Source organism: Sander lucioperca, chromosome 22 (genome assembly GCF_008315115.2).
Source record: "Sander lucioperca isolate FBNREF2018 chromosome 22, SLUC_FBN_1.2, whole genome shotgun sequence".
NCBI lineage: Eukaryota > Metazoa > Chordata > Actinopteri > Perciformes > Percidae > Sander > Sander lucioperca.
In genome coordinates, this window is record NC_050194.1 from 21632847 (window position 1) to 21654245 (window position 21399).

At 34.9% G+C, this 21399-nt stretch overlaps 2 protein-coding genes and 1 long non-coding RNA gene across 3 annotated transcripts; 2 read left to right on the forward strand and 1 right to left on the reverse strand.

Annotated features, from left to right (window-relative positions):
- Positions 1-1314: 1314 nt before the first annotated feature.
- On the reverse strand, positions 1315-2404 carry gngt2b (guanine nucleotide binding protein (G protein), gamma transducing activity polypeptide 2b). Its single transcript, XM_031314683.2, has 3 exons — positions 2203-2404; positions 1927-2015; positions 1315-1681 (listed from the first exon to the last, which is right to left on the reverse strand). The coding sequence occupies exons 2-3, from the start codon at positions 2008-2010 to the stop codon at positions 1553-1555; spliced, it is 213 nt and encodes a 70-aa protein (XP_031170543.1). The 5' UTR covers positions 2011-2015; positions 2203-2404; the 3' UTR covers positions 1315-1552.
- Positions 1972-2487, forward strand: LOC116060932. Its single transcript, XR_004107623.2, has 2 exons — positions 1972-2069; positions 2338-2487. It is a non-coding gene; the product is annotated as an uncharacterized LOC116060932 (long non-coding RNA).
- A 5421-nt stretch (positions 2488-7908) lies between these two features.
- tmem101 (transmembrane protein 101) lies at positions 7909-12665 on the forward strand. Its single transcript, XM_031315780.2, has 4 exons — positions 7909-8135; positions 10099-10279; positions 11043-11189; positions 11978-12665. The coding sequence occupies exons 1-4, from the start codon at positions 8005-8007 to the stop codon at positions 12284-12286; spliced, it is 768 nt and encodes a 255-aa protein (XP_031171640.1). The 5' UTR covers positions 7909-8004; the 3' UTR covers positions 12287-12665.
- The last annotated feature ends 8734 nt before the right edge of the window (positions 12666-21399 follow it).

Sequence of the window (21399 nt, forward strand, 5' to 3'; positions counted from 1 at the left end):
TAGATTACTGAGTTAGCGTTGCTGGGATGTCATATAGTTGCAATGAATGTTTTACTCAGACAGAAAATTATTAATTTACAACAAGAAAATATCTTAGATATGCATCGTTGCATTTCAAGTGTTGCGTATACGGTAACTTAGCCTACTTTGGATGTCTCGTGAGCTAAACCGTTGATCAAAATGGATGCAACAGAACCAAAGATATCTTCTTTTTTATTCCAAACATCTCTCTTCTTTGTCAAAATCAGGGGCCTACATTACCCATAATGCAACTCGACCACCAATAGTTCTGAGATTCAGGTGTGTCATGCAAGTAGTGGCTAATGTTGTCTCAAGCTGAAATGAGACAGCGGGCTACAGAGGTCAGGTAAACTCACTTTTTAACTCTATACCAACAGATTTATTTACATTTTTTCAAGCTGTTTTTCTTTTTGTACATAATCCCTAAAACCTGTAAACACACTTTGATGTGTAAAATCAATGGAGTTTCCCTTTAAGAAGTAGGCTACACTATTTCACTTGTCTTTAGATTCTCAGAAGCATTAAAAGACATTAAAATATTTTTTAAGTTACATATTTACAATTGCATTACATATTGTATGACATATTTGTAATCAGAGTACCTGCACTCTGTTACTCACCAGCTCCAATGCCACTACAACATATTTTGCCCTTTAAATAAAGCAGGGAGATTGAAGATTAAAGGTTGTTTTGGCCTCTGTGTTATGCCAAGCTAAAACGTTGACATTGAAGTCAAATGCTGATATATCACCACGGTCCTCTATTGATAAGTGACTGTAAATAGGTCACTATATTCTTGGAAACCGCACATATCAGCACCTTTGTACTGATGTGTGCTGTTTTGATATATATACACACACATGTGCTGCCTCAGGTCATTGGACTGTAAAAAAAAAAAAAGGTTTAATGCAGCATGAATTTTGCTTTTTACATTTTTACAATCTTAGAAAGTGCAAGTGGTAAAGAAATTATGTGTAGCCCATATTTGTTGTTGCCCAGATTAAAATGACACTAATTGGATGGAGAGCTCGAAATGGAAAAGCCGCTGGAATAAGCTTAAAGACTTTGATACAGGAAGCAGCTCTGTGTCAACGGTGTTACCGACTGTGCCATGGCAGGAAATCCTATTAAGAATCAGACTAAGCAGTAGCTTCACAACTCATTTGACTTTGCTATTTGACATTGATAAATGTCAATGTCAATATGATAAAATAGGATGAAAGTGCAATTGTAGTGCAATAAAACTGAGATATGCTGATGTATATAAATAATAAGAGCAGCCATTTCAAGTCAAACTTTGTACAGCTATTTGCATTTAATTACAAATTGACAAAGAAGCATTTTCATATCAACAGGTACATACAGTAATCCGGTGATGGGAGCTGGTCTCTCTCCTGGTAGCAATACCATTTACAGATCTTAGTTTTCTTACTTCTGTACAATTTATCCACAAGAATCCTAAAGGGATATTACAGCAATGTAACCGGCTCTCATAAAAAAACTGTTTGATTATTCCCTGCCTGTCTTTGTGCTATGTTACTATGCAGCCTCCCTTATCTCCCTTGTAGGGGTTCTTCTCATCTGAAACGCCCTTAATCAGCGGATCATTTGGTACCAGTGCCTCAACAAAGGAAACCGTCTCTGCGCAGTTTGCAGCCATCTGTTGTTGAGAGGAAAGATGGAAACAAATGTAAGCTTAACAAAGCAAAAAAAAGACATAAAGATGGAAATTTAAACTTGCATGGTACAAATTAATTAAGCAGTTATCTCCCATGATTGTTTTCCACATTGTTATAATACAAAGAGGCTTTCGGTAGGTAAAATGAAAGATAATATTGGACAGATTGTTTATAATTGTTGGAAAGAAGAGATGAAATTCTTATTTTAAAGAGTTAATTTACTTACTGGTGTCCTAGCTGTGTTAACTTCCTTCTTCAACTGTTCCAGTTCCATTTTCAAGATTTCCTTATCTGACATATCCCGAGCCATCCTGACTGTAAGAGGAAATCAAGACCAAAACATTAAAATTTCACAACAAATGCCGACAAGTGAGTGTACTCTTGTGAGTGCTAGAACCTGTAGTTTCTTTAGGTTATTCTTTTTAAATATTTCAAAAAATTCTCCTTTAACAAAATTAATGTAAATCCAGGCAAGACAAATATCTTAATCGTCACTCTTTACCTGTTGAATGGTGGGATCCCCTAAAATCTGAGAAATGTGTTGGCTCCTAAGAGCTCATCGACTGTATGCCTTCCTGTAGTCCGGTCGCTTCTTCACACTGACTGATCTGTGCTGTCCCACTGCTCTTCATCCCAGCTGATGAGGTCGACACAGGATTGGACCTGATGTCACCAATCCCCCGTGATGAGATTAAACAATAAGGAGCCGTAACCCCTGAACAGGAAGGAGGAAGGTTAGAGATCCTTACAGATCTGCAGATGAGGTGGAGAAAGTGAGACACCGAAATAGGAAATGATAGACATCCTTACCAACCGCAAACTGTGGTACACAAACACCAAAATACATACAGTATATGCTTATAAGTCACTGGCTTCTCAACTACTTTTCAGATTTAGATCAATTTTATTATCCCACAGGGAAATTTGTTTGGTCCAGTGCTCCAAACACCATAAAGTCCACGTGTAAAACAAATGCAACAAGACCACAACATAATCATAATAAAACACATTTGATCACATTAAGACAAAATAAACAAAGTCAAATAAAAACAAGGTAGATCCACAACAGTAAAATTCCAATTTGATATAAAAGTGCGAAAAATGACCAGCAAGGATACCTGTTCATTGAGCTGCATGTTATACAGGCTGATGGCTTGAAGAATAAAGATGTTCTTGTATCTACTTTTACTTTGTAGAAGTCTCTTTCCCTAGGTCTGGTTGCTGCCGCGACTGATCTTGGAGTGAAGGGGATGGGTTCTATCCTGTAAAATGTCCAGTTTTGGGATAATTAGTTTGGTGTACAGGCTAGTGGCTGTTTCTTAGCCATTGCCTATGATCTTTCCCACTGTTCTTATTTGTTGTTACCAAGCACACAGATAAGACCAAATGTCAGAACACTCTGAACTACTGACGTACCAAACATTTGTAAAAATATGACAGTTTACATTAAAATGGTTGAGTTTTCATAAAAATACATTCTCTGCTGCAAGTCCCTGAAGTTAAGATTATTGTCTATTTCAATTCCGAGATATTTGCATGTTGTGACCATTTCCACGGTTTCACTGTTGTTTTTTGTAGCAGGCGGGGCAGTTTTGTTCCTTCTAAATTCAATTACCATCTCTTCTGTTTTCTTTAAGTTTAAATCCAGGTAATTGTCCGTGCACCACTGTGCTAAAGCTGTCGTCTCTTCCTTAACTTGTTACTTTACGTATTATATCAGTAGCTAACTCACACATTTAACTTAGCTATAACAGTGGTAAGAGCTGTTGTTTATACATCATGAGCATGGGCCCTTGTGCCAAAAGGAAGGAGGCCAAGTCTCCACTGATTTGATTATACTTTATTCTTGCAGTCTATCCAATCAATTGCTCTAAGTCTTGCAACGTCATTCTAGTAAAAAATGTGCACACATAGAAGAATATAGAAGAAGAATATATAAGACTGACACTGATGTTTTTGTGCATACATTGATAGGTTTTTGCTCAAGGTGTCTTTAAAAACACTGATTTGTTCCTGTTTACAACCAGGGCTTGGAAAACAACAACTGCATAGATACATATATGCTTTCTTAGTAATATTGTATTATATACGTATGCTTTTAACACGGAGCTCAGGCTATTTTTCATTTCTTGTGATTGTTTGTGGGCAGTTTGGTGGTGCTGAGTTTAAATCTGCTGGTGTTTTTGGTCCTTTAAAATACCCATAGATGGGAGTGGAATGGGAGTGTGAAGGGTTGTTTCTTTTATACTGTATATGTAACCCACCTAACCCCAGCTCTCACCCAGTGTAACCAGGGATAGGCTCCAGCATTGGATACGCAGGGATGGATGGATGGATGGATGGATGGATGGATGGATGGATGGCAGCATCAAAAATGCTTGTTGATATAATGTTTCTTAAGCTAGAGGTTTTATGAAAGTGTTCTTGCCCTGTAAAACTAGTCCCACTACTCACCTCCAACTGACATTTTATCTGAGTAGTGACAGGCTACTGATCCTTAACTAAACCGTTAGCTGGTCTCACACTAAGCCATTTTCAGGATCTGGGTTAGTCTTATCTACTAAAGATTAACCTGGGACACGTCACTGGATCAACAGCAGCGTGGAGACGCTGGAGATGTTACTGACAGAACAGGCACCTCCCCATTTTTCTGTCCTATTTTAGTTACTTTGATTCACTTTCATTGTCAAACTGACTGTAAGCGAGATGTCTCATTGACTGTGGGGACATCTTTTAATGTTTCTTAAGAGATTTTGAGGTCTGAGATTATAACATTATTGCTTTTCTCAAGCAACAATGCTAAACATTCTCTGGGTCCACCCCTAGATGGATATGTTAGTATTAAATAGTTATCTTAGCATTATATTATTGTAAATATCTTTGGGTTTTGGACTGTTGGTTGAACAAAATACGTAATGTGAAGATGTCTCCATAGCTGCCATTGAGAACATTGTAATAACCTTTGTATTGTTTAAGGGAATTTGTTATTTTTAATGACTTGTTTAAATTCTATGTTTTCTTATTTTGTGCATATTTCTATTAACATTAATATTAGATAACTTTGTAGCATCTGTCCAGGGACATCAGACTGAAAATCGTACGGCTAACTCTGGCATATTGACATATTTATTAATGTCTGTCCCTGATAAATAAACCAATAAAATTAAAAATGAATAAACACAAAACTTAGGCCTACACATTGTCAAACTTGCATTAATTCATTATAAACTAATAATCATTATTATTAATTAATATTTATAATTATTAGTGAGATTTCTTTTTTTTACCTTTGACTGTTTTAGGGCAAAACATTAAAACTACAAGATTTGTATTTCTCTACCAGAATTATATCACTGGCATTGTCGAAAAGACTTTGAAAAAGCATTGGCAATTATAAATTGTGATACAAATTTGCTGTAAAAATTTAATTAGTTAAATAATGTAAGTAGTATTTAAATAAGCCTTTTAACATTGAGGCAAGGGGACTACAGGTGAAAAATATAATGATAATGATTCTGGCATTTTTAACCCATGTATAATCATGTGTTTTATTAATTTGCACTCCCCCTTCTTAAATAAATGTAATTTAATTAATAATTAAAGTGGCTATATGTAACTTTCAGTTTGTGTTGATTCTAGCGGCCGCTTTGGACAAAAGCGGTAGTGTTTCTACCACACCTGCTGTCGTAAAGCTCTTTTCTTTACAGTGCTGTATTGCCCTCTGTAGATTACTGAGTTAGCGTTACAGGGAGGTCATATAGTTGTGATGAATGTTTTGCTTGGACAGAAAATCATTAATTTACAATAAGAGAATACTTACAGATGCATTGTTGCATTTAAAGTGTTGCATATGGTAACTTAGCCTACTTTGGATGTACCGTGAGCTAAACCGTTGTCACTGTAGCAACCAACGTAGTGATAACTTAGATTTATATAGCGCATTTCATGAAACCCAAGGACGCTTTACACAGGTACAGGGGGACAAGGGAAAAGGAAATAGGCCAACACAAACACGGACTGAAAGGAATAACACCTCCGCGCTAAATGGAAGGGGGACGTAATTTAATGTTGGCTACTGACGTACAACCACATCGCGCAATCTAAAGTTTTTTTATGAATGAAATAGACATATTATATACCTGAGGGCCAATACAGGGACGTTTTTGAATCATTTACAATCCCGTAATTGTTGAAAGCCTGACCGAGATTGACTTGGTTTTGCCCGTTTAGCTTTTAGTTGTTCTTCATTTAATTTCCTTCTTTCCTGTGATGGCCCTGCCCCAGTATCAGCCATCACTACAGCAGATAACTTCTAAAATAAAATAAAAAATACAATTAGGCCTATATAAAGAAATCTCCTGCTACCTTTTACCTGGCTGGATACACTAACACAGGCTTTTCCGGTGATACACCGCAATCTGTGACCCGTCAGAATGTGTGACTGTAGCACCGTCTACCTGCCATAAATCATTTTGTGACTTTGGGAAAAATCGGAGCCGGGCAGAGGCATTAATAAAAACTAAACTTAGCACAAAAAGTAAGGAAATTTGTGTTTGGTAGATTATTTCTCTGTGGTAACAATGCTTTTTGGCAATAAATCTTATACCGTTGGAAAGACTGTTTAGTTCCCTTTCAAATGGTGCCCCATTTGTAAGGAACATGCATTTGTGGGATGAGCAGCAGCGCTGAGTATGTGGGTTGCGCCCATGAAAGATTTGCCAAATCTTCTCTGCCAATGCCAAACAGCTTATTCTGCCATTGAACCGTTTGGTGTTTGGTGGATTGGATGATTGAAGTTTGAAGAAACAAGACATATTGGCAATTTAACAATTTATTCATTTCACAAACAGGAGCCTCAGTAGTGTGCCTAGGTGCCTGATTTAGAGATGAGATTCTGCAACCAGTGGCACTCCCATATCTCCACAGTCTGGGACCGAACTCTATCCTCCAAGATGACAACGCTCTCCCCCACGGGGCGGGGTTTATCAGAGACTACCTCCAGAATGTGGGAGTGGAGAGGATGGAATGGCCTGCCAGCAGTCCTGACCTCAACCCCATTGACCACTTGTGGGATCAGCTTGGGCGTGCCGTTCGTGCCAGAGTGACCAACACAATCACATTGGCTGACTTGCGACAAATGCTGGTTGAAGAATGGGATGCCATCCCACAGCAGTGTGTGACCAGGCTGGTGACCAGCATGAGGAGGAGGTACTCTAGGCACTAGGCACACTACTGAGGCTCCTGTTTGTGAAATGAATAAATTGTTAAATTGCCAATATGTCTTGTTTCTTCAAACTTCAATCATCCAATCCACCAAACACCAAACGAGTCAATGGCAGAATAAGCTGTTTGGCATTGGCAGAGAAGATTTGGCAAATCTTTCATGGGCGCAACCCACATACTCAGCGCTGCTGCTCATCCCACAAATGCGTGTTCCTTACAAATGGGGCACCATTTGTAAGGGAACTAAACAGGCTTTCCAACGGTATAAGATTTATTACCAAAAAGCATTGTTACCACAGAGAAATAATCTACCAAACACAAATTTCCTTACTTTTTGTGCTAAGTTTATATAAAAATAGCGTTCTTTTCACTGTTAGTCTCGTTTGCTGTTACAGGTCATTTATGATCATCACATGAAACATTACACAGTTTCAGAAACGTGTAAAAGTTACATAGAGTCATTTTAATATAGAAAATGTAAATACAAAATAAAAGATTTGGAGCACAGGCATACACTTCTTACTAAACAAACACTAATCCACAGATTAATAAAATAAGAAATAAATCCTTATTTGCAGCCCTAATTTTCAACTTACACATTAATATGGAATAATTTTTATATGGTTGTTGTTTGACTATAAACACTGAACTGTGCATTTTAATACTCAAACTTTGATGCTTAGTATTACACACAATTTCTGTGGTAAAATCTTTGAGATTTTTGAGAATAGGGCCGTTTAACCTGTACTTAATACCTGCTAGAAAATGAGACGGTTAAGTAGCAGCCAGAGACACATTTTCCTTCGATGACCTTAAGATTTCTGTGATGATCTACTTTCTCCTGTGGATGGTGGTGTCGAACCTTTTACGGTTTCCTCCTAGCAGTCTGCCCCGCCCACTTTGTTCTATCAGCCAATAGAAGTATGTCTTTGAGCTAGAACAGAAACTCCTTTCAAAATAAGAGCATCAGTGTTTAAATTAAAGCACGTTTACGCATGTAGAAAGACGCGTACTTTTATTTCGACATGTGTGTATCTGTTGACTATATTGGGTGTCGTTGGCGGATAAGATAGCAGCAACAATGGCAGCTCCCAGTAGAAAGCAAACGTTAAGGTTTCTCAGCCAGTTAGGAGCGTTTATTTTGACCCGGTTCGGATTTTGGAACTGCTTCAGCATGTTGATGCTGTTTGCTGAACGAGCGGACTCAAAAAGGTAAAAAGAACTAACTAATAAGAGACGGGGAAACCGCTAACGTTAATGTTAGCTAACGAGCTAACGGCAATCAGCGTCAAACTTGTACAAAAGCCTTTATTATCAAGATAATTGTGGATGCAGTATATAGCTAGTTTGGCAGATATAATTACTGGACAATATGTGTCATATGCTCATATACGAACTTTTCGCGTATTTGCTGTTGAAGGTGTAAAGCAGTTGCAGCCATATGGAGTTGTTTAAATTAAAATGACAAGTTAAATTTTGCCCGGTCTGTAATTTTCAGTCGGACCGGAGAGACAGGCTGTAATTTTTTCTGGCAGTAATGGTTTACATGTGCGTATACCCTGGGCGTGTATTGTATCAGGCTGTGGTGGGTTGGGCCACTCAGACAACCACACCCCTCTGAATTATCCTGTAATTATACCAACTTTAAGGGAAACGTATACTCCCTTTGTCACACCTGGCTGCCTCTTTTAGTTGGGTTATTTATTAGTTGGGTTATTTATCCTCCCTGTTTCAAATAGCTGCCCTTTTAAAGCAAGTTATCTTTAAATTGGGGTTGCGCTGAAAGTGATAACTTAGAGTAATAGGCCTATATTTGGATTTATGTTGATTATCAATTGGGCATTTTACTTGAATTTTACATGAATATGCTTACAGCTTTATGAATGTGAATATTGGCTTGCCTTTCTACACCATTAAACACCGTGGCCTCCTTTAGGGATGTTGACACTTGACTTTAGTATATTGTTTTGGCTGATGTGGAAGAAAAATCAAATCACACACATCTGTCTAGTCCAGGTGTTGAGTACAGTGTATTTTTTAATGAAATTTATGATAGTCCTATGTGAGATAGACAAACATACATATGTCATAGTATTAAAAGTCCTGAATCCACTTTACAAGAGTGAGGTTTACACCCATGTTTGTCAGCTTCTCTATCAACATGTGACTGGATGGTGTTGAAAGCTGAAGAGTCTGCAAACAGGATGCGTACATGAGAGGCAGGTTTATCAAGGTGTTTGTAAATTCCATTCAGCAGGGTTGTAACAGCATCTTCCACTCCCCTTTTCTCTCTGTAAGCAAACTGTAATGTGTCTATGTGAGCTTGGGTTTGTATTTTGAGACAAATTAAAATGATCCGCTCAAGCACTTCATTGCAACAGAAGTGAGTGCCACTGGTCTAAAATCATTCAGTCCAACTGGTTTGGGTTTCTTAGGAAGTGATCAAATTTCAGCTGTTTTCCATATCACTGGGACTTTGTGTGTGTTAAGTGATTTCTGAAACAGTCCTCTGAACACCGGGCTCAGTTGTTCTTTGCAGCTCTTTAGGATGGTACTGATGGCTGATTGGCAGATGTGGAAGAAAAATCAAATCACACACATCTGTCTAGTCCAGGTGTTGAGTACAGTGTATTTTTAATGAAATTTATGATAGAAAAAAAATACATATATCATAGTATTAATCGCGGTAAAGACGTTGTTTGGCCTGTTATGATTATTTGGCTTTAATCATAAGACAACCCTATGACAAAAATAGTATTTAAGATCTTGCAGATTTTCACAATAAAATACTTCTATTTGTTTAGACGTGACACAATGAATCTTTAAAAAGTGATAAATGAGAATATTGAACAATGGTTCAGCAGTTTTATTGTTAATGCATTTCAAAGACTAAATGAGTAATCACAACAGTTAATAGATGAATCACCACCAAAACTATCAATAGTTGGAGCCCTCCTGTAAAACAAGTACACGTTTATGGTCATTACTGCAGAAGCATTAAAATGCAGTGGACAATGTGTGCAATGTGTTCTGACTACCTCTCTGTAATACACAATACTCTATGCATACACATGTACAATAAGTCATGAAACAAACCATATACAACAGATAATTAGAAATCAAGCCATAGCTGTGTAAAATAAAGTTTGCTCTTTTTATTAATTGTCACCTTCAGGAAGCCAGACATCCATGTACCGTACCTGTACGTGGACATGGGGGCTGCAGTGCTCTGTGCTAGCTTCATGTCATTTGGGGTGAAGAGGAGGTGGTTTGCAATGGCAGCTGCCATACAACTGGCCGTCAGCACGTATGCATCGTATGTTGGAGAACAAGTGTACTACGGGGACTGGCTTAAGGTGAGTTGGCTTCTGTGGTTTACATTTAAAAAAAAAGTTACCTTTTGTGCTTCTGATAATAATATGCAGGTATTAATGTGTAGGTATATACACCAAAACTTGGGGGAAAAAATGTGACTCATGGATTAATTTTACACGATTGGAAGTGTAAAAATCAGTCGTCATCACCAGACTCCCTGGAGCTTCCCTTTTGATTATTATCCCTGTTTATTAATATCACTTAGGCTTTAACTTTTGTCTGGCTGATTTTAAATAGTTGTAAGCAATATTGAAAAGGTCAGTCCAAGGCTTAACTGATGTCATGGAGGAAATATCCATCGTAATGTTTATACAAGTGACATTTATTTGACGTGATTTCACAATGAGTGTCAACATCACCACAAGGGTATTTTTTGGTCATAAATCAGTCATCTCTTTTAATATGCTTTTAATCAAGCACTTGTTTCACTTCTGTTTTTGTTTGCAATGAAGCAATATTTCTAATGCAGTCTTACACACCAATGCCCCTATCATGCTTAGTTCTGACTGTTCAGACAGCTGTCAAATTTTCACATAATCGGATATGTATCAGATTAAGAAGCACGTATTAAAGTGGCCCAGATCAGTGTTGAAAAAAAGAAGATCTGTGTCGTGTCACACAAGGGAAAAATTGGATCTAGGCCACCACTAGAAGTCTGAAAGAAGATTGTTTCATCAGAGATTGACATGGTAGCAGGAACTTGTCATAGGTTATTATCACAGCCTTAATGTTGTTTCTCTGCAGGTACGGATGTATTCCAGGGCGCTGGCCATTATTGGAGGCTTTATGGTTTTGGCCAGTGGCGCGGGGGAGGTGTACAGACAGAAACCTCGCAGCAGATCGCTGCAGTCTACTGGACAGGTTTTCCTGGGAGTCTACCTCATCTGCATGGTAAGAACTACATCAGTTGTATTTATTTATTTATTATTATTATTTGTATGTGGACAGACTCAGTAACAAATTCTGACACTTACACACACAAAACAAGACCAACACAGTTGTCTGAACAAGAACAGAATACATTTTATGAAATGACTAAAGCTCTTACCCAAATTGTCATCAAGGGCATTACATTAAGAGAACATGCCCGAGACATTAAATTGCAATGCTTAGAGGCAGATTTGGTCGTAACTAGATTAGACGATAAGTCGATTTGACGAACAAAAAAATTGCCAATTTTACAGCTCATTAAATGTAATTTTGCTGCTTTTCTCTGTTTTGTATAATTATAAACTGAATGTCGTTTGGTCAGACAAAACAAGACATTTAAAGACGTCACATCAGGGTCTGAGATACTGAAGCTCAGTTCTCATTATTCTCTGATATGATTAGATTACTAAAACAGGTAGATTATTTGTTAATAAATAATTAGTTGCAGCTGTTTTCTTAAGCCAATTTAAAGGCTTATTAGTTGAGATTCACTGACTGAACAAGATATTGTGTATCTTTCTTGCGATCACTTCATGAAAAGGCCTACTTGAGGTATAATATATGTACATACCAGATTAATCAACATTTATATGAGTGAGAATAAGACTTAAGGCACTTCTGCATATGTCAAATAAAGCACACGTTTTAGCTATAACACCTCCTCCCAGAGTTAAAACACAGTGTACTGCAAACCAAAACCTGTTGTCAGTGTCATATTAAATAATGCAGTGCCACTTTCCCCCCACTAGGTGTACTCCCTTCAGCACAGCAAAGAGGACCAACAGGCCTATCTGAACCACATCGTGGGAGGAGAAATCACATTGATGCTGCTGGAGGTGCTGTTTGGGTTGCTGGCTCTGGCCTTCCTGTCTGGCTGCTACATCCGCCTGGCCGCACAGATCCTGGCCACCGTCCTGCCTCTGGTGATCCTGCTTATTGATGGCAACCTGGGCTACTGGCACCACACTCGCAAGGTGGAGTTCTGGAACCAGATGAAGCTGATAGGACATAACGTGGGTATCTTCGGCGCTGTGCTGATCCTGGCTACTGACGGTTGAACCTTTTGGGCGCTCACAGACAACTTTTACAGACCGAGGTGTCTGCGCAGGATGAGATTGTCGGCCTGTGCGTCACAGTTGCCGTAGCTCAGTGACCTCTCAGGATTCAAACACTCCAAGCTGAGACTGTTGGATCTAAGCAGCGTTGATTGTCTTTGCCCACCGGTTGGTATCTTTGCTTTTGCAAGAACAAGCTCTTTTTTCGCAATTTAATAATTTATTCAGATTCATTTTGTCTCTGTTATCTGAAGTATGAGTATTGATACTGTATCTACTGGGAAAATACCGTCTACTCAAAAATAGTCTTAAATGTTTAAAATAATGTTTTACAGTATATGGTTTAAATATTTGAGAAATAAAGGGAAACTTAAAATTTAACTTATGTTGCATTTTCTATGAAATGGGAGTGCTAAAGTACATTTGGTAATGAACTGCTTTTCACTTGTGCATTCATGTGAATTTAATTAAAATGAAAATGCACAACTTCTTTATCTTCTGTGTAAATGTGTTCACACTTCTATGAAGTAACTCAATTTAGTTATATGCTCAAAATTATTTTACATGTTTTGAGTATTTTGATCATTTAAATTGAGTCATTGACTAAATTTTCAAATTTTTATTTTGATATCTATGACCACGTCATTTTTCCATGAAATGAACAATGTAAGCACAGGCTGAATGCCTCATGGACTATACACTCAGGATGGCATTAGTTTTAGCTAGGTGTACCTAATAAACTGGTAACTAATTCGACAGTCCTGCAATAAATGCTACCTTAATGAAGGTTCTAATGTTTAGTTTGTGTTGAAAAGTTTTTTTTACATTTTTACTTGATTTTGACTTTTTTTCCACGTCTGACTTTTTGTTTTTAATTCCATATACTATACTATGGCTTTATGACTTTTTTCAACAAACTAAACTGACTTTTTTTATACCTTTTTCCAACATACTATACTATGACTTTTTTTCCTTTTTACGATATGCTTTACAATGACCTTTTCATAACTTTTTTCGAACATACCATGCTATGACTTTTTTCAAAATACTATACTATGACCTTTTCATGACTTTTTATGACATACTGCGACTTTTTATGAATACTTTCCACATACTATACTATGACTTTTTTCTGACTTTTTTTCAATGTACTATACTATGATATTTTTCGACATACTATCCTATGCCTTATGAGTTTTTTATGGTAAGGGGAGGTAAGTTTATTTATTTAGCACATTTCAGCAACAAGGCAATTCAAAGTCTTTAAAGAGAATAGACAAAAACAAGCTAAAATAATGGACTTACACACTAATAGACATACAGCAGAAGAACAAGGCTCAACTATGACTTTTTCCGACATACTATACTATGACTTTTTTTTCCTTTTTTCGACATACTATGATTTTTTTCGACCTACTATACTATGACTTTCTTTCCTTTTTTCGACATACTATACTATGACTTTTTACGACAAACTGATTTTTTTAGACACTATACTATGACTTTTTGACATACTATACCTTATGACTTTTTTATGGTAAGGGAAGGTAAGTTTATTTATTTAGCATATTTCAGCAACAAGGCAATTCAAAGAGCTTTACATACCATATTACCAGTCTTTAAAGAGAATAGACAAAAAAACAAGCTAAAATAATGAACTTACATATAGACATACAGCAGAAAAACAAGGCTCATACTATACTATGACTTTTTATTACTTTTTTCAACATGCTATACTATGACTTTTTTTCTGACTTTTTTCGGCATACCATACTATGATTTTTTTGACCTACTATGACTTTTTTCGACATATACTATGACTTTTCGACATACTATACTATGACTTTTTTGCCTTTTTTGACATATTATACTATGTCTTTTCAACATACTATACTATGACTTTTTTGCCTTTTTTGACATATTATACTATGTCTTTTCGACATACTATACTATGACTTTTTCGACAGTATACTTTGAATTATTTTGGACATACTATACTATGACTTTTTTTGCCTTTTTTCAACATACTAAACTATGACTTTTTTGCCTTTTTTAGACATACTATACTATTACTTTTTTTGCCTTTTTTGACATACTATGCTATACCTTTATACAACATGCTATATTATTACTTTTTTCTGACTTTTTTCGACAAACTACACTGACCTTTTTTTAGACACACTATACTATGACTTTTTGACATACTATACTATGCCTTATAACTTTTTATGGTAAGGGGAGGTAAGTTTATTTATTTAGCATATTTCAGCAACACGGCAATTCAAACAGCTTTACATACAATATTAACAGTCTTTAAAGAGAATAAACAAAAAAACAAGCTAAAATAATGAATTTACACACTAATAGACATACAGCAGAACAAGAACAACAAGGCTCAACTATGACTTTTTTCGATATACTATACTATGACTTTTTATTACTTTTTTCGACATACTGTACTATTACTTTTTTGCCTTTTTTGACATACTATGCTATACCTTTATACAACATGCTATACTATTACTATTTTTCTGACTTTTTCGACATACACAACATACTATACTATACCTTATGACTTTTTATGGTAAGGGGAGGTAAGTTTATTTATTTAGCACATTTTTTTTCAACATACTATATACTATGACTTTTGATTACTTTTTTCAACATGCTATACTATGACATTTTTATGACTTTTTTCAAAATACTATACTATGATTTGTATTGCCTTTTTTCGACATACTATAGTTTTACTATGTTTTCAACATACTGTACTATGACTTTTTCCGACATGCTTTACTGTGACTTTTTTCGACCTATTATACTATGACTTTTCGACATACTATACTATGACTTTTTCGACATACTATAGTTAAACTATGTTTTCAACATACTATACTATGACCTTTTTTTAGCCTTTTTTCGACATACTATACTATTACTTTTTTTGCCTTTTTTGACATACTATGCTATACCTTTATACAACATGCTATATTATTACCTTTTTCTGACTTTTTTCGACAAACTAAACTATGACCTTTTTTTAGACACACTATACTATGACTTTTTGACATACTATACTATGCCTTATAACTTTTTATGGTAAGGGGAGGTAAGTTTATTTATTTAGCATATTTCAGCAACACGGCAATTCAAACAGCTTTACATACAATATTAACAGTCTTTAAAGAGAATAAACAAAAAAACAAGCTAAAATAATGAATTTACACACTAATAGACATACAGCAGAACAAGAACAACAAGGCTCAACTATGACTTTTTTCGATATACTATACTATGACTTTTTTGACTTTTTTCGACATACTGTACTATTACTTTTTTGCCTTTTTTGACATACTATGCTATACCTTTATACAACATGCTATACTATTACTATTTTTTCTGACTTTTTCGACATACACGACATACTATACTATACCTTATGACTTTTTATGGTAAGGGGAGGTAAGTTTATTTATTTAGCACATTTCAGCAAAAAGGCAATTCAAAGAGCTTTACATACAATATTACCAGTCTTTAAAGAGAATAGACAAAAAAACAAGCTAAAATAATGAACTTACATATAGACATACAGCAGAAGAACAAGGCTCAAATATGACTATTTACGACATACTATACTATGATTTTTTTTCGACATACTATACTATGACTTTTTTATGACTTTTTCCAACATACTTTACTGTGACTTTTTTCGGCATACCATACTATGACTTTTTCGACATACTATACTATGACTTTTTTCGACATATACTATGACTTTTCAACATACTATAGTTAAACTATATTTTCGACATACTATACTATGACTTTTTCGACACACTATAGTTAAACTATGTTTTCAACATACTATACTATGACTTTTTTTGCCTTTTTTCGACATACTATACTATTACTTTTTTGCCTTTTTTTTTTGACATATTATACTATGACATTTTTAGACACACTATACTATGACTTTTTTTCAGACTTTTTTCGACATACTATACTATGACATTTCTAGACACACTATACTATGACTTTTTTCGACATACTATACTATAACCTTTTTTAGACACACTATACTATGACTTTTTGACATACTATACCTTATGACTTTTTATGGTAAGGGGAGGTAAGTTTATTTATTTAGCACATTTTTTTTCAACATACTATATACTATGACTTTTGATTACTTTTTTCAACATGCTATACTATGACATTTTTATGACTTTTTTCAACATACTATACTATGATTTGTATTGCCTTTTTTCGACATACTATAGTTTTACTGTTTTCAACATACTATACTATGACTTTTTTATGACTTTTTTCGACATGCTATACTATGACTTTTCAACATACTATACTATGACTTTTCGACATACTATAGTTAAACTATGTTTTCAACATACTATACTATGACCTTTTTTTAGCCTTTTTTCGACATATTATACTATGACTTTTTTGCCTTTTTTCAACATACTAAACTATGACTTTTTTGCCTTTTCTTGACATATTATACTATGACTTTTTTTCGGACTTTTTTCTACATACTATACTATGACTTTTTTATGACTTTTTTCAACATACTATACTATGACATTTTTAGACACACTATACTATGACTTTTTGACATACTATACCTTATGACTTTTTATGGTAAGGTGAGGAAAGTTTATTTATTTAGCACATTTCAGCAACACGGCAATTCAAACAGCTTTACATACAATATTAACAGTCTTTAAAGAGAATAAACAAAAAAACAAGCTAAAATAATGAACTTACATATAGACATACAGCAGAACAAGAACAACAAGGCTCAAATATGACTTTTTTCGACATACTATACTATGACTTTTTATTACTTTTTTCAACATGCTTTACTGTGACTTTTTCGACATACTATACTATGACTTTTTTCGACATGCTATACTATGATTTTTATTGCCTTTTTCAACATACTATACTATGACTTTTTTATGACTTTTTCCAACATGCTTTACTGTGACTTTTTCGACATACTATACTATGACTTTTTTCGACATATTATACTATGACTTTTCGATATACTATAGTTAAACTATATTTTCGACATACTATACTATGACTTTTTCGACACACTATACTATGACTTTTTTTGCCTTTTTTCGACATACTATACTATGACTTTTTTTGCCTTTTTTCGACATACTATACTATGACTTTTTTTGCCTTTTTTCGACATACTATACTATGACTTTTTTTTGCCTTTTTTCGACATACTATACTATGACTTTTTTGCCTTTTTTTTGACATATTATACTATGTCTTTTCGACATACTATACTGTGACTTTTTCGACATAGTATACTTTGAATTATTTTGGACATACTATACTATGACTTTTTTTTGCCTTTTTTCAACATACTAAACTATGACTTTTTTGCCTTTTCTTGACATATTATACTATGACTTTTTTTCGGACTTTTTTCTACATACTATACCATGACTTTTTTATGACTTTTTTCAACATACTATACTATGACATTTTTAGACACACTATACTATGACTTTTTGACATACTATACTATACCTTATGACTTTTTATGGTAAGGTGAGGAAAGTTTATTTATTTAGCACATTTCAGCAACACGGCAATTCAAACAGCTTTACATACAATATTAACAGGCTTTAAAGAGAATAAACAAAAAAACAAGCTAAAATAGTGAATTTACACACTAATAGACATACAGCAGAACAAGAACAACATGGCTCAACTATGACTTTTTTCGACATATATACTATACTATGACTTTTTTCGACATACTATACTATGACTTTTTTGACATACTTTTTAAAACTTTTTTAAACATTATATACTATTACTTTTTTATGACTTTTTTCGACCTACTATACTATGACTTTTCGACATGCTATACTATGACTTTTTTTGACTTTTTTCGACATACTATACTATTACTTTTTTGCCTTTTTTCGACATATTATACTATGACTTTTCGACATACTATACAATGACTTTTTTGACATACTATAGTTAAACTATGTTTTCAACATACTATACTATGACCTTTTTTTTAGCCTTTTTTCTACATACTATACTATGACTTTTTAGCCTTTTTTCGACATACTATGCTATGACTTTTTTTGCCTTTTTTCGACATACTATGCTATACCTTTATGCTATATTATTACTTTTTTTCGGACTTTTTTGACATACTATACTATGCCTTATGACTTTTTTATGGTAAGGGGAGGTAAGTTTATTTATTTAGCACATTTCAGCAACAAGGCAATTCAAAGAGCTTTACATACAATATTAAGTCTTTAAAGAAAATAGACAAAAAAACAAGCTAAAATAATGAATTTACACACTAATAGACATACAGCAGAACAAGAACATCAAGGCTCAACTATGTCTTTTTTTGACATGCTATATATTATGACTTTTGATGACTTTTTTCGACATATATACTATACTATTACTTTTTTCAACATACTATACTACGACTTTTTTTTTGCCTTTTTCGACATACTATGTCAGTGGTTCCAAACCTGGGGTCCGGGGACCCCTCAGGGGAGCGGCAAAGATCACAGGGGATGCGCAAGTCTTTATCTGGTTTGAGGTTGAGGTAAAAAAAAAAATATTTGCACGTTAAACAAATTATGATAATACACTAGAATATATAATGTATACAAAAGTCTGAATAAAAACTATATATGTTTGTTCTCGCTTAAAATTGTAGTCAGGCTACTTAGTAGGCCAAACCTCCGGGACCTCTTAACCTGGGACCCTTGCTGTCATCAGGTCAGCTGCTAGCTGCTATCATCCTCGTTTTTCCTGCCGCCACAGCATCACTATTTTATGGATGAAACATGGCGGAGAAACGTAAAAGTTCTGATAACTCCTCTGTATCAAAAAAGAAAGTAAGACTCTATCTCGAGAGTTACCTCAACTTCGGACTCGGAGGTGGGGCTCAGCTTTTCTTAGACTTAAGTAGGGGGGGGCGCCAAGGAAAAAAGGTTGGGAACCACTGTACTATGCTATACTGTTATACCATCTGTACAGGTCATTTATACAACATGCTATATTATTACTTTTTTTGACATACTATACTATGACTTTTTTCCCAACATACTATAACTTTTTCCGACATAGTTATACTTTGAATTTTTTTGGACATACTATACCGTGACTTTTTTCGACATGCTATACTATGACTTTTTTGACATACTATATTATGACTTTTTTTTAGACACACTATACTATGACTTTTTGACATACTATACCTTATGACTTTTTTATGGTAAGGGGAGGTAAATTTATTTATTTAGCATATTTCAGCAACAAGGCAATTCAAACAGCTTTACATACAATATTAACAGTCTTTAAAGAGAATAGACAAAAAAACAAGCTAAAATAATGAATTTACACGCTAATAGACATACAGCAGAACAAGAACAACAAGGCTCAACTATGACTTTTTTCGACATACTATATACTATGACTTTTGATGACTTTTTTCAACATACTATACTATGACTTTTTTAGACACACTATACTATGCCTTATGACTTGTTATGGTAAGGGGAGGTAAGTTTATTTATTTAGCACATTTCAGCAACAAGGCAATTCAAAGAGCTTTACATACAATATTAAGTCTTTAAAGAGAATACACAAAAAAAGCTACAATAATGAACTTAAACACTAATAGATATACAGCAGAACAAGAACAACAAGGCTCAACAGTCAAGTACATTTTTAAAAAATATATCCTTATCACAAATTTGCCTCAGTGGGCTTCACAATGTGTACAGGAAACCACATCCTCTGTCGTTAGATCCTCGATTTGGGTAAGGAACAACTGCCATGCTTTGATGCTTTGAGAGGGTGAGATGGGTCATCCAAGATGGCTTTGATTTTGTCCCTTGTAGTCCTCTTCTCCACACTGTCCAGTTCCAACCTGATCACCTAGCCAGCCTTCCTTAACAGCTTGTTGAGACTGCTGATCTCTACGCCTTAATAGCACCACTCAAGCAAACCACCATGAAAACAGCACTGGCTAATACAGAATGACTGAAGTTTTCTTTTTCTCTTATGCCTCTGGGACATGAAATGGGCTGAAATGATATATATGTAATTTCCTTGGCAGTACTTCCTTCTCTAAATACCTTTAAAGGTTTTTTACGAACTGCCTGATGAAAACATGTTGCTGTTTTATATAATCCTTGATTAAAGTGGAATGTGTTATGGATATAGCTGATATGGCCTGTATGCCTCTTTTATTTTATTTTACCATTTTTGTTGTATTGCTTTCATGTATTCTAAAATGTGAAATTGTTAGGACTGCTTATGGTGCCGTCGTGACCAGGCTCTTGTATCTCAATGGGACCTTCCTGGCTAAATAAAAGATACATAAATAAAAATCTGCTGTCATGAAAAAGTTATAGTATAGTGTGTTGAAAAAAAAGTCATAGGCGCCCGGATAGCTCCGTTGGTAGCGCGGGCGCCCATATATAGAGGTCTACTCCTCGACGCAGCGGGCCCGGGTTCGACTCCGACCTGAGGCCCTTTGCTGCATGTCATTCCCCCCTCTCTCTCCCCTTTCATGTCTTCTGCTGTCCTATCCAAATAAAGGCTGAAAATGCCCAAAAACATAGTCTTAAAAAAAAGTCATAGAAAAATCATATGTCGAAATAAGTCATAGTATGTCGAAAAATGCCAAAAAAAAGTCATAGTATAGTATGTTGAAAAAGTCATATAATATGGTATGTAAAGCTCTTTGAATTGCCTTGTTGCTGAAATGTGCTAAATAAATAAACTTACCTCCCCTTACCATAGAAAAGTCATAAGGTATAGTATGTCAAAAAGTCATAGTATAGTGTGTCTAAAAATGTCATAGTATAGTATGTTGAAAAAAGTCATAGTATAGTATGTCGAAAAAAATCCGAAAAAAAGTCATAGTATAATATGTCAAAAAAAGGCAAAAAAGTCATAGTATAGTGTATCTAAAAAAGTCATAGTATAGTATGTCGAAAAAAGGTCATAAAAAAGTCATAGTATAGTATGTTGTAAAAAGTCAAACTACAGTATAGTGTGTCGTAAAAAGTCATAGTATAGTA